At 36.4% G+C, this 14,833-nt stretch overlaps 1 protein-coding gene across 2 annotated transcripts in view; it reads right to left on the bottom strand.

Annotated features, from left to right (window-relative positions):
• COL9A1 (collagen type IX alpha 1 chain) overlaps positions 1-14,833 on the bottom strand; it is an 88,040-nt gene that overhangs the window by 36,490 nt on the left and 36,717 nt on the right. For both annotated transcript variants that reach the window (XM_017549430.2, XM_017549431.2), the window contains 11 exons: positions 14,737-14,790; positions 11,250-11,303; positions 8,604-8,657; positions 4,935-4,988; positions 3,499-3,552; positions 3,311-3,364; positions 3,124-3,177; positions 2,644-2,697; positions 1,455-1,499; positions 320-373; positions 178-231 (listed from right to left, as the gene is read on the bottom strand). In XM_017549430.2, coding sequence (XP_017404919.1) covers positions 178-231; positions 320-373; positions 1,455-1,499; positions 2,644-2,697; positions 3,124-3,177; positions 3,311-3,364; positions 3,499-3,552; positions 4,935-4,988; positions 8,604-8,657; positions 11,250-11,303; positions 14,737-14,790 — 585 coding nt within the window. The remainder of the gene's footprint in view (positions 1-177; positions 232-319; positions 374-1,454; positions 1,500-2,643; positions 2,698-3,123; positions 3,178-3,310; positions 3,365-3,498; positions 3,553-4,934; positions 4,989-8,603; positions 8,658-11,249; positions 11,304-14,736; positions 14,791-14,833) is intronic.

Genomic DNA, 14,833 nt, shown 5'->3' with positions numbered 1-14,833 from the left:
CATGCTGTGCATCTAAATAGCACTCTATTTCCTTGTGTATCTTGGACTAGCATGAGCTTAATTATCACACAGCATTCATGAATGAATGAATGAACGAATGAATGAGTGAATGGAAGTACATCCAGCAAAGTCCTGAGAAGGTGCTTTGGGAAAGCACAGCATGGAAGCAATACTTACAGGAAGTCCCCGGGGTCCTCGGGGTCCTACCTCTCCTGGAGGCCCTTGTTGGCCCTGTTATGAGGAAGGGAGGTAGAAAAGAAGTTAACACCTACCGATTACAACAGGTTAGAGCTTCGGGAAAGGTAAAATGGCGTCTTACTGGTTTGCCTGAATTTCCCATCTGACCAGGCTTCCCTGGAGCACCTGTGCTACCCTAAGGGTAAAATGAAACGTTCAAAGTTACTCATGTTGAAGTAAGCATAATCATCAATCTGCCTTACTCATACTGGGTGTCTCTCACATTTAAATAGCATTCATTCCCTGCTTTCACATTGAGAATCTGGGAATGTGCAGAATCCCTTTCTTTTTATATACATCAAAATCCTTTAGATTCAGGATATTGTCTGTTAGTCTAAGAAATACATTAAAGGTCAAATGTCAAACCATGAGGGGTTTTAGCCTTCATTTAAGAGGATCCTCTTCGATTAGAGGATTTTTCTTTCTTCACAATATTATGTCTTTCCTTTACTATTTCCACCTCCAGCATAATTCTTTGAGCCTTTATACTGCACATCAAACTATTGAAATTATTAAGAATCAGACCAACATGGGGAAATAGGATGTGCTGATGAGAAAACCCTGTTCGCAGGCTCTAAAGAATGCACGTGTCTGGAGATGCCCTCTCCACTATCAGTCTCTTGTGGTCCTTATTGGGAACCTCTCTGCTCAAGACACTGCAGAACACTGTGATCGGGGAGTCGCAGCCTTGTGCTCTAATAGTGACCAGTGTCTACATTATTCACCTTTTATCCCTTGTCTTGTCTAGCAAAGCTATATTTTGTCTCTTAAAAGTTTTTCCACCTATTGTTTTTAACTGCCTACATTTTGGTTTTGTGTAAAATATAAGCACTGGTTGATCAGTATCTGAAGAAAACGCCTAATATCTTTTTAGTTTAGCTGAATCATCCTAGTAATAGTTTCTGACATAAGTTCTATGGCTTAATAATATCTTCCTTATTTTAGGTAGTAAGGAACAATAAAATGTTCTCTGTTTTATACTGGCAAAGGATGACATTTTCATTAAGGAAACCTAATTAGCAGCACTTTGTCAAAGTATGCTTTCTGTAGCTAGGAAAAAGATTAGTATTTTAAGCCTTAAAGCTTTTACTTTTTTACTTCTCCCTAGGGCCAAATATAAAAGACATGCTGAAAATATTAAAAATTGCAAATAAAATACGTTAATAAAGAATAAAGAAATTAAGAAAAATAGTAATTTAAATTTTTAAATGTTTTACCTTTTCACCAGCAACACCCTTTGCACCAGGAATTCCAGGTACACCCTAAAAAATACATACACAATCTGCGTTTAATCACCTCCTCTGAGAACTCATGAGATGCCAAGCCCACTGCACGCTGCAGGGAGGCTGAGGGGATCGTGGCAACCTCAAAGCTTTAATGTGAGGAAGATGGTTCCTAGCTCCCAAACCCTGCACAGTCATTTATAGAACTACCCACAGTTTTAGAGGGCATGACTTTACTATAACTGGCTTGTTAAAGCTAAATACGCTTAAAGCAAATTGTGTCTTTAAACTTATTTTTCAAGGACAAACTTCCCAAATTAGAATCCAGTCCCATTTTCAGGTCAACAGGAGCTCTAATAGGCAAGACAGAGACTACAGGGATGCGACAGGGTTTCATGCAGAGAGTGATAAAAGGAGGGTCTCCCAAAAATGCTGGGCGTTATCGGAGAAAAAGGAAATGACAGGAGGATGCTGGGCCTGACTCAGATTTGGTACTATTGGTGCTAATATTATCTGATTATTTTAAAAGTGTCAGGTGTCATAAAAGATTGGGGGTCAGGCTTTGATACTACCAAGTATTCTTTATTAATTAGAAATATTTGCCTCCAAAGAGCCAAGAATACATGTGGTACAATCCATAGGAACTTCAAGACACATTAATGCAAGTAAATATCAATTTGAATGATTAAAAATAGTACATAATCCAAGTGGTCACCTGAGCATACACTCAGCACCCCGTTGTTCAACATTACTAACAAGAACTTTAGAACTGGTTTAAAGTGGAATGAAATATGTGACACTGGCCCACAGCTTAGGGTTAGTTACAAAAATATATAAAGAAGACTGAGCAAACTAAAGGGAGAAAAGGAATCCAAAACATAAAATTAAAGCCTGTTATTTACAGTTACTACACAAATAGCTATTCAGAGAAAAAGTATAAAATATAAAATATAAATATAAATTGTAAAAATATAAAAGTAAAACATCATATCTTTCCCAGAACTTATCAAATCAGGTAGCATGTCTCTTCCCAAAATGTGTATCTTTAAACCAATTAACATGTAAAGAATCTATAAAAATATATCTATAAAAAATCTATATTTATATTTTTTTATATAAATTTTTATATAAATATATAAAAATATCTATAAACCAATTGCTATGTAAAGAATCAAATACTTACTGGTAACCCCTGCAATCCTGCATCACCAGGAGGCCCAGGTTTTCCTGGTTCACCCTGAAAAAAATGCCTTTATCACATGATTGAACCTGTATGAGCTGCTGTATTTCTTTTAAGAAAGGGAGGAGAATTCTAGTAAAAGGATTGTCTCAACAGCTGACTTTACATGCACTTTTATAAAGTCATTTAATTTAGGGTAGGGGAGTAGGATGGGAAATAGGACATAATTTAACCAAAATGCACAGTGTCTCTCAACCTACTTTCATCAATAGGGCAGTTTTACTGAGTTCCTGAAACTAAGCAAATAATTATACTACTCTAATAAGTATTTCATATTTGACACTTGATTCAAAAATTAAAGGAAGGGAAAAAGCCAAAGCTAGCTAAATAAATCTTTCGGTGATTTAGTAATGGAGCTGCCATGCTTGGCTGGCCAGGGCAGAGACAGCCGCACTCACTCTTGGACTACATTACACAGCCTACCTTTGTTCCAGGCATTCCAGGGATCCCATCACGGCCATCCACACCTGCCAAGCCCTAAACACACACAAAGAAACATACTGTCTCTTACACACAGTCACATTCTTTTTCCCTTCATTATTTTCTACAGTTTTATTGCGAGTCAGTGATCACTGAAAAATGTGCTTGATGACTACAGCCCAGGACATACCGTGTCTCCTTTGGGCCCAGGGAGACCAGGAATTCCTCTAACACCTTGAACCCCCTGCATGGTGGGAGAGAAACAATAGACAAGACATGTTCAGTTATCACAATACTTAGGACTTGTCAAAGAGATCATCATAATCAGCAGATGACACTGAAAAGCAGGAAGCTTGGAGTGACTGAATTTAAACTCACCCTATTTCCTTTGGGACCTGCTTCCCCTGGAGGTCCTCGCTGTCCTTGATCACCCTGTATGAAAATAAAATGTTGTTAATACACATAAAAGTTACTTATTAATCAACTTTTGAACATTAGAAAGCATCATCCATGTGACCCAACTGTTGCTCTTCCACCACGATGGCTTTGCTCTATCAAAGAAGCCTAGATAAAGAAATATTTTTATAGAAACAGTATTGTCTTAAAAATGGATATTGCCACAGAGATAACTAAGATGTGACTGTCTTTTTTTTTTCCCCTTAAATGCCTTATGCCCCTGTGCTCTTGCATGTAACATACAATGGATCCATGCATTGGATGCTGACATCAGTAACTACATCTACATATCAGCTAACTTCATTGACGGTTACAGAGGTTTGAGGTTCAGATTAGTTGCCAGTCTTTCCCTCATATTTAATCCCCCAGTCAATACTAGTGATTTCTATCAAAGTTATCTAGCTAGTGTTGACATATGGGACAGGTGGTAATAGATAAGAGGCTGTGTCTTCCTAAAATACTTTTGTTAAGTTGCTTAACTCTTAAAACCTCAAATGGCTCCCTATTGCTACCCGATCTGTTCAAATGGCTCAGGATGGCATTAAACATTCTCCGTAATGTAGCTCTACATTATCCATCCAATCTCATCTTTTCAACCAAACTTTCCATTCCAGGCAGTGACATCCCCTATGAGAGCCCACATGTGCCATCACCACTAACAGTGCCAGCCCTGCACTTCGCTGCCTTTCCTGCCCACAGGCTTTCAAACCAAGCTCCCCTCAGGTCCTCTTACATGGACTACATCCGTCCCATTCTCTAGCGTTTGATTTCGTACAGTTTTTCATTGAGTTACCTTCTGTCTTTCCCATTGGAACACAGGACTTTGACAGTTGGATATTCTATCTTTCTTATATCTTTTTCTACTTTTTATGTGGCATAAGCAATTATCCATGGATGGTTTTTTTTGTTTGTTTTTGTTTTTTGGTCTATTTCCCTCTCAAAAATAAGCTTGAGGAAACCTACAATAATGACATATGGACATATGAAAATCAAAATATGGAATAATGAAGTCAGAAACCATAGAAAATGAAAAAGATCAACCAGGCCACAAAGTAGAAATGAGATAGTTACTAAGACTCTAAGTGTCCTGACAAGCAAAGGGAAGGAAAGCACAGCAAACATAAATACTTAACAATTTGGCTTAACCTGTGAAGAAAAAACATCATATCAAGCCAGAAGAGCATTTCTATGTACCCAAGAAAGATGCCTGTCTTAATTAAATTTAAATTTAAACATATATATATTGTCCATTTTTCCACTTAATTATTCACATGTAAAGAATACTGCACACACATGCATACATAGCAAAAAAAAAAAAAAAATCTATCATTGTGTTTCGTGGAAGGAAAATCACTTACAGGTGCACCAGGAATACCCTGAGGCCCAGGTTCACCATCTAAGCCCCGAGCACCCTGCAAAAAAAAAAACAAGACAATGGAATAAAACTGAGATCAGTCATTTACGTTAGAGAACGCATCCATCTTTCTAAAGAAATTTAATAGCAAAATGAAAAGTAGGTTTTGTGCTTGTAATACATACAGTGATCCCTAAGAAGTAATTACTTAGGCACCTGAGGTATAAAACACTTGTTTATATCTACTCAGCATACCAACTGTACTTAAACACAATCTTTGATGCCACTCTATATATTTTAAGTTAATACTGCAACCATTCTCAGTTGCTGATAGGAGCTAAAAACACAGGTGCTTATTAATAGATTGGTAAATCTATTAGAAGTAGTTTGGTAGCCATTCTCCAGGGGTCTTAAAATTTCTATAGAAAACCATTAACCAGGCCGGGCGCAGTGGCTCACGTCTGTAATCCCAGCAGTTTGGGAGGCCGAGGCAGGTGGATCACAAGGTCAAGAGATCAAGACCATCCTGGCCAACATGATGAAACCCGTCTCCAAAAAAAAAAAAAGAAAGAAAGAAAACCATTAACTCCCAGGAAGGCAGATCATATGAAGCCAGGAGTTCGAGACCATGCTGGCCACCATGGCAAAACCCAGTCTCTATTAAAAATACAAAAATTAGCTGGGTCTGTTGGCACATGCCTGTAGTCCCAGCTACTCAGGAGGCAGAGGCAGGAGAATTGCTTGGACTGGAGAGGAGGAGGTTGCAGTGAGCCGAGAGTGTACCGCTGCACTTAAGCCTGGGCAACAGAGTGAGACCCTGTCTCAAAAACACAAAAAAGATGGAGCCACCCTAAGAACAGTACTATATTCTGTTGCTGCCACAGCGTGAGAGGGATTTCCAGGACTCTGGATCTTCCATCAAGATCTGGAATAAGAACTCAAGCCATGTGATTCAGAAGAATGAATTGCTGGGAGGACCTGAGCATACCCTCTCCCATCCTGAAGATATTAGGTTCAATTTGTATAAAGTTAAAAACCTATTTTCTCAAGAACAGATCCACTCTACCAAGTGATAAGATAAGAATGACTCAGAGCTTTATAAATTGAATTATCTTGAAATAATCTCTGAGGTGGCTAACATACTGTCCACTATCACCTTATTTTCATCATGTGAATCAAAACGTGATCTTAAGAAGTATTTTTAGTGCTCTCTCTACATATGCTACCTGACAAAATATAACCCTTTTCCTTCTTGTTCTTATCTACTAAGTGAATAAAAAGGCATAATGAGGCAGCCTTCTAATAAACCAGGTTGAGATGAGGAGTTGATAAAATAAAAGAAAAACAATCAAGAGTCCTGGTAGATGTCAGGCCAAGAAAAACAGGCGGAAAACATCTGTAGTAAGAATTAAAAATTAGAAAATCTGACAGAAGGTTCAGACATAGGTAGAATCAAAAAAGAACACAACTAAAGCAGAAGCACCAGAGCACCCTGAAATTCTTTGATCCCTAAAAAGTAGGACAGAGCAGAAGGCATTCTACATTCACCAGAGAAGAGATTTCGAAGACCCGACCTTGAATTTATCATTCACCTTGCATTGCAAGAGCAGAACCCAGCCTTTGCATTATAGAAATGGCTTTGATGCTCTCTCTCTCTCTCTCTCTCTCTCTCTCTCATTACTGTTCGGCATGAGCTTAGACCCAAACTGCTGTTACTAGGTAACCACTCCATGGGTCTGAGTTCACAAGAAGAGCTTTTTTTTCTTGCTTGCTTGCTTGCTTTCTATTTTAAAGCAATTTGACAGAAATCAGAGCAAATGAGAAGTTTTGAAAAATACCAACTAGAAAAATATCTCAAATGAAGAGCATATCAAGAACATTAATTGGTTTCAAAGTGAGGAGTCACATATTCTAGGGGATGATTTAAATCCAGAAAAAATGAAGGTTATCAGCAGCTTGAAAATAAATGGGATCTATTATCGAGTAAAAGAAAAGATACACACTGAATGTTACTTAAGGTAACAAATACAGAAATATGAATGCATCTAATGTGTTTTACAAATACAGAGTTTTCAGAAAAGAAATATTGATTGAAAAGATGGAAAAGGAAAGCAGATAAAATGAAAATACCTAGAAGGGACCAAGAGCCTGGGGAAAAAACATGAAAATAACAGGAAAAAAAATGATAAATAAGCCTGATCCTTCACCAAAGATTCACCAAACTGTGCATCTCTTTTTTAAAAAGAAAAATTTAATTTCATTTATTGAGCATGTGCAATGTGCAACATATTTGTTACTTAACTGTTAATAAAAGTCTCTGTGCTGCTGGTGGAACTGGCACCACTTAGCTACAGAGGTTATCAAGAGAATGAGATCAGGGTCAGAAGTGATGGTGAGCAAAGATGCTTTTTGTATTTTCTGAAGCCTATAAATTAACTATCGTAACATTCTTTCCAAGAAGTGGTAACCATTTTCTTAAAATCTGATAGAGAGGCAAAACACACCCCTATACACATGCCAAGAAAAACACTTCTGAACACATCATGAACATTCAGGTTTCCACTGTTTCTCCTTATGATAATCACTCAGTCAAGCATCACCTGTCCTTCGTTCTTCACCAATGGCAGCACCTCATCCTTCCAGGCTCCACATCCCTCTAATGCCACCTCCTTCATGGACTTCACAGTTTCCCTATCAAGATTAGCCCCGCTTCCTCTGCACTCCATCATAACCTTGGCCCTCAGATTCATGTCTCTTTTGCTTGCATTATAGTTGACTATCTACTTATTTGTCTCGCCCAGTTAATAACTGACTTCATCAAGGTCTTATTCCCCTTGGAATCTCCCCAGCAGCTTGCAGAGTGCCTTGGTATGGAAGTGCTGGGAGAATCTGGTTTCTGAGACTAGGCTAAGGGCAGGCTGGTCTCCTCTAACCATAAGTGTATAACACCTGTTGAGGGCAGGACTCATGGATCAGCTTGCAGGTGAGTCACAGGGGGCTCCAGTGTCTTTGGGGTTTCCTGCCTTGGCTCACCTCTCCTTTTCCATCCTCCCTGTCTTTGCCTTGCCTGACCAGAAGCACTCCAGGCACTGTGCCAGTGTTATCAATGCTAACACTGATCATGACAATGAGGTAAAATGTAACAACTCTATTTACTCAATATAATTGAAAATAGATTAATACATGGCAAATGTCATGCATACTGCTTATTCCTATAATCTGTGCTTACAACAGAAATGTGAAAACCTAATCACACACCTACAAATCATCAATAAAATATCATGTTGTTAGACCAGGCTCAGTGGCTCACGCCTGTAATCCCAGCGCTTTGGGAGGCCAAGGCAGGTGGATTACGTGAGGTCAGAAGTTTAGGACCAGGCTGGCCAACATGGTGAAACCTCATCTCTACTAAAAATACAAAAATTAGCCAGGTGTGGTGGCAGGTACCTGTAATCCCAGCTACTCAGAAGGCTGAGGCAGGAGAATTATTTGAACCCAGGAGGTGGAGGTTGCAATAAGCCAAGATCATGCCATTGCACTCCAGCCTGGGCAACAAGAGTGAAACTCCATATAAAAAAAAAAATGTTGTTGAAGATAAAAAGTTATTTTTAAATAGCCAAAATTTCAATATTTAACACATTTTGATATTATATTATTGTCATCGCCATCTTACTTTTTCCCCTTTGTCTCCAACTATGCCAGTGATGCCTCGCAAACCCTGGGCTCCCTGGAAATGTAAAACAGAAAAGTGAATTATTGTAGTTGAAGCAAAGATTTTTTTAAAATCTCATCACAAAAGCTGATCTAGAAAATGGATATTATCACAACCAAAGGTAATACTAAGAAATAGTGACAATATATAGACAAACATTTCTAGTTTAGAAAGTCCACGGAGAATTCTTCTGATGGTAAACCTTTTTATAAAATTCTGAAATCTTACACAAAACTGGAGTTGACACAATCACTCATGACAAAAAAGTAAATACCAGCATAAGAGAAATTGTGATAATATGTTTGACTTACCTTTTAACTTATATGTAGAACTTACACCATCATTCCCACTTCCTTCATGGCATGTGACTTGGTTACATGTAACATGATTTTAAACCTTGAAAGAATTTTTTCCCACCAGTGAACACCATCAAAAGCAATAGGTTCTCAGGCTAGCCCACAAAGCCTATAACCTAGAAAGGAGCTGGAGTCTCCACCAATTCCTTGTAGTCACTATTCATTATACCATTCTTATGATGAAAGGCATTCTGAATTCCAACTTGGTGCAATAGGAACCCATCTTAGGCATAAGAGTGGCTAATGCTAAAACTTTCTCTTTCAATACTGAAATGTTACCGTTCTGGACTCTCTGGCCCCATACTATGAGGCCTCCAGAAATGGATCCTGGAAGGAGTGAGCCTGAGAATACCCTTGGAAGCAGAGGAGGGTGAATGCTCCGTTAGGAAAGTGGGAGTAGCTACTTTTGGACAACCTGCTAAGCGTCCCCATTGGCTTAAGATAAAGGAGCTCTAGTCCAGTCATTTCCCTCTTCTTTTCACTTGGAGAAAATGGGGAAATCCATGACCAACTCCTCATTCAGACCAGTCACAAATTCTACGTAGATCAGTCGGAATGACCTGCAATTCAAATATGCAGAATGATCCAGTCTAGGATATCCATTTAGAATATCGAGTGAGACGTGGCCATGTCAAATGAAAGCTGCTCTTTCTTGTGTAGCTCATTTACTGACCCTAAGGTTATTTCTACAAAATGAAATATTTAGGTAAATAGCAATGACACGAAAATACCACATATTGTCTCTTGAGGTGCCTACTTTAAAGACCAGAGCTTCTAAATATTCCAAAAAGCATATTTTTAAAAGTTGTAACAACTTTGTTTTAATGTAATACAAAAGTAATGCAAATTCTGATTTGACAACATTTGAAATTGAAGTTTGATGATGCCCCACGTCACCTTACTTTATATTTGTGCATATACACTTAAAAAGTTCGTGCTTTTACAATTTGGCATACCTATTCCCACATACCAGAATGTCATCAAGCTCTAATGGATATCCCCCAATGGACTACTTGAGCCACGCAGCACCCAGCATAGATTTTTAATCCCTGAAAACACAGTTTTAGAATGTTGCTTGCAAAATCCGGTTTTGAAAATCTTTAGGAATGGCTTAAAAAACAACAACCTTTAAATTCCTACCAAATTTTCATCAGATGAAAAAAAAAAGCATATGGCATATGTCTCTTACACCACGTATCACTATCTCCCACCTGCAAGACAGAGTCCAGCCCCTGGTGTCTCATATGGCAAACACTCAGGGGAGGGCAAACTTCTGAAACAAACACCCCTGGACACAAACAGATTCCCTGAAAGTTTTCATGTAACTTAAACGCAGAGACCATTTCTTCCAGATCCTCTGACTTACTTCCTTTAGCTTAATTTCCCTTAAACTTTAAATTCCCTTAAACATTAATCTGCACAGCTCCCTGAACCCTTTTTAAACAACCAGTTCTGTGGAGAAGAGCAGAGCAGGTGAAGGGTGTTCTGTGTTTGTCTTCTTTAACTCTTCAGTTTCTAAGAATAATACCTGACCTCATCTTTTACATAGTCTATACTCTGGCTAGCTGCAATGCTTACTTAATATTGTTTGATTATTATTTCCAAAATTGTCATTCCTCATTTTAACAAGAAAAAAGTGTAACAACTTCATTTTAATGTAATACAAAAGTAATGCAAATTCTGATTTGACAACATTTCAAGTTGAAGTTTGATGATGCCCCAAATCACCTTATGTGAATATTATTGCAGAAATCTGCGAAAGCACAAGGGACTTTTTATTAAAAGACATGATTATGAGCAGTTAAGAATGTTTTAGTTAATTATAATGATGACATACTTAAATAAGCTACATTAATCCAATAAATGATATACCTACTGCATATTTAGAATATACAAAATTTTCTCATTATATCATGCAATAATACAATAGGACACAAAAGATACCTATCATCCTCTTGTGCTTAGCATTTGCTTTTCATTTGCCTGGCCCTGAAATCTGATAGGTGAATGTATGTAGTTATAGGTAGAGTTTTTCTTTAAAAAAAAATAGTTCTAGAATATATAATGAGGACCCTCTCCAATTGTGAAAAAGTAGTTATCGTAGTTATCCTCCAATGCTGGCATGGTGGAAAAATAGAGGACACCAAGTTCATGTAATGCTATTCATTCAACTGCTAAATAGAAAATATTCCAACAGTCATGAAAAAAAATTCACATAACCTAGTTAAATATTTTTTAAAAAATACTTTACTGGAGGTCCTTGAGCTCCGACTTCTCCCAGTTCTCCCTGGTCACCTTCTTCACCCTAAAAAAACAACAGAGAAAAGCACACCAAATGTTATTTTAGCAAATGAACATAGAAATAGCCTTGGTCTAACTCAGTATGTTTTAATTTCACTTGGTGACTCCTGGATTATTCTACTTTCTTAAATTGTTTTATATGGGTATTCCAAAGTAATTGTAGAACATTTAGAAAATACAGAGAAGTATACATATAAAAAGTCACCCAAATCCCACCATTTAACTATAAATACCAGTAACATTTAAATGTTATCCTTTCAAAGTTTTTCTAAAGTGCCCCAAGGAGGAAGAGAGACAAAGATACCAAGAGATAAGATACCAAGAGAGACAGAGAGAGAGAGAGAAAAGATACTTATTTATGTTTCAAGTGTGTGTCAAGTGGAGGAGGATGTATTACTATAAAAAAATTTAATTATACTATGAAAATGTTTTCATAAGCTACAATAGTTTTTCATGATAATTTTCATTTTAGCTTTTCTTATAATTTTTGCACCATATACAATATTTAAATATAAATCAGTCATTTATTTCATGGGTTATACCTTTGATGTCACTCATAGAAAAGCCTTTTCCCCTCCAAAAATATACATTTATTTATATTTTTGCTCTAGTAATGTTATAACTTCTTATGTAGCAATCTTTAATTATCAGTAATTTGTTTTGATGTAAAACAAAACATAGAAATATTTTTTCTTTTTTTTTCAGTAATTGGCCACTGTTCCAATAATCGATTCTCTCCACAAAGGTTTCAAAATTCATCCTAACATATACTAAGTGGTTATTGGCTCCAGACTTCGCTTCTGCTCTACTGATCTGCTGTATGATGTTGCCAATACCAAAACATGTTAATTACTGAAATTCTATAATACATTTTACTCTCAGATAAGGAGAATTCCCTTATCTTCATTTTTCATTTATAGTTACTCTTATATTTTAGATTTTCCTGAATGTTTACTCTTCCAAATAAACTTTAGAATCACTGGGCAGATCTTTACAGAGGCTGCTTGCTTTGTACTAGGATTGCATTAAGTTAATAGATTAATATGGCAAGAATTAAAATCTTGACAATATTGAAATCATTTATCTTGATTTTTAAAACAAATTATGAGAGTTGTAGATATTGGTTTTAGCCACATAATTATATTCAGATTATATTTCATTAGAGTCTATGACTGACATTGGGAAGAGGCAGTCCCAATGGGAAAGCCAGAAAATTAGCTGGTTCTGGCATGCGCTAACTAAATGCTACTTCTATTTCCCTACAAAAATATAAAACTAGCTACAAAACAGCAGTGATTGATATGTCCACTGCAATTTTTCCATAACAAGGTACAGGGTATTTTCCACAGATTCTCCATAAACTTTGGAGTAATATATTTGAATTGTTTCACCTACAGGTGAAAACCACACAACTAATTGATAATCATGAAGTCAAATGACAAATTTATGAGTAGCAACTTATCATTTCACTGAATTTTGCATGAGTATTGATCCACTGTATGATGTTGCCAATACATGACATTTTAATTGAAATTTTACTGTTCATTCCTATATTCATAAGCAGTTTTTTAAATCTTCATTAACTAAATTGTAGGGTAAAATTCAAGACGAATTTGTGAATTTGAATCCAAACTTCAGGCCTCCAAGCTCTTACCATTCTGTTTCCGGTTTCAGTTCAGTCTACCTGCTCACCCTTTCAAGGTTCATTCTGCAATGAACTATGGCCATTCTGTCGACTTTCAAAGACATCATCACTTACACTTTTAAGTGACACAAAAATGTGAAATAAATTAAAGAAATTTTCAACAACTTTCAAAGTAAATTTTGACCAATTACTTGATATACCAAAAAAAATTGTAGGTTTCCCACTGAAGAACAAACCAAATTTGAGAGTCTTGATAATTAACTTATTTAAATACCAAAAAGACTAGCTTCATGGTAAAGTGGAGGGACACCTGGATTAACATCTCCATCTCCAAATCCCGTGGGATAGGGGAGTGAAAGTTCCCCAAAGGAAAGCATCACCAAGAGAAGGAGAAAGGGATACAAACATCAAAAATACAAGAAGTCTACTACATTTGCTTTACTGCATAGAATACTTCATGAATATCTTTTGATATAATTTAATATTCATACACACCTGTTTTTTGTAGTTAACTAATATTCTATTATTATATGGCTACAACATATTTAATTTAGTCCCCTGTGCTTGGACCTATTTTCTTTTTTTTTTTTTTTTTTTTTTTNACTCAGAATAACCCCAGCACACAGAAGGTACTTTATATTTGTCAAAATTTTTAATGAAAATTTTTAAGATTCAGCAGAAGAGTGATCACACAGAAAAATTTCCAAAGCACTTGGTTTTTTTCCTATTTTCTCCAATTTGATATCAGGAACCCAGCTGTTATGCTTCAAATAAATAAAATGCCTTAACTATCACAGCCTATGCAATAAAAGACTTTTAAAATAAATGTCCAAACTGAAACAGGGTAGAGAAAATTGGTCTATTTATCGTGATTATTTGAGGTTATTTAACAGACTGATTTTAGCTACGAAGTTCAAGGATATTAATCCCTGAAGACATTGATAAATTGCCTCTCAAGTTCTTGACTTCCAAAGGGAAACAAACTAATCTTCTGCCACTACCCAATAAAGGGGTAGAAGGACATAGTTGAAAAAAAGTAAACAGGACCTACATTAATAAGAACAACTTGACTTTGTAAAATATTATCAAATTTACTGAGACAAAACCTACTATGCAGGAAGTCAAATTCTTAGATACTTAAAGATGACTTACACTAGTGGATGAAAAAAGGGCAAATAGGTTACCTTGCTTTAAATCCCAGCCTTAGTTTTTCTGCAGCTTATGCCAGCTGCAATGCAAATTGTGCTGTGGATTCTATTTCTATCCAGATACTAACATAAGTTATTACTAACCTCCAGCTTTTTCCAAATCTAGGTTATATGGAAACGAGGTCAGAAATAAATAGATAAATTATTTCAGAACTTGAGATGAGAAGCAATAAGCCAATTACCAACTTCTCTGTTTGCTAGTCTCAGCAACACTTGTCATAAAATTTTACAAATGTCATAAAATTTTGTCTGGTGAAGTGGAACAACTATCTGAATAATGTTGGATTATCACAGCATAATGGAAAAAAGCTAAGTGTGATTGATTTGAAAAGCAAAGATAGTGACACAGAAAAAAAATGAAAATGGCTGGTGCCTTATTTGTAAGTGTGTTTTGTAACTGACAACTTTAGAATATGATATTTAGTCAGATATTGATGCATCCACTTAGAGCTTGTTAATTGTTATTTGAAAAAGAAGGGTAAAATGTCATGATTCATTATTTCCTGTGATTCCTAATTTCCCATAATGAAAGTGATCACTAACTCCTAATCACAATTTATTCACTAAATACTCATTTTCCTTACCTTGTGTCCTTGTCTTCCTGGTTCACCAATTTCTCCTTTAGCCCCTTTATGACCCTAACAGATGCAAAATAAATAAACATTAAGTAATATATGTATA

This window comes from Cebus imitator, unplaced genomic scaffold (assembly GCF_001604975.1).
Source record: "Cebus imitator isolate Cc_AM_T3 unplaced genomic scaffold, Cebus_imitator-1.0 Scaffold218, whole genome shotgun sequence".
NCBI lineage: Eukaryota > Metazoa > Chordata > Mammalia > Primates > Cebidae > Cebus > Cebus imitator.
Note: the sequence above shows the minus strand (reverse complement) of the source record. Positions and strands in the feature narration are given on the sequence as shown.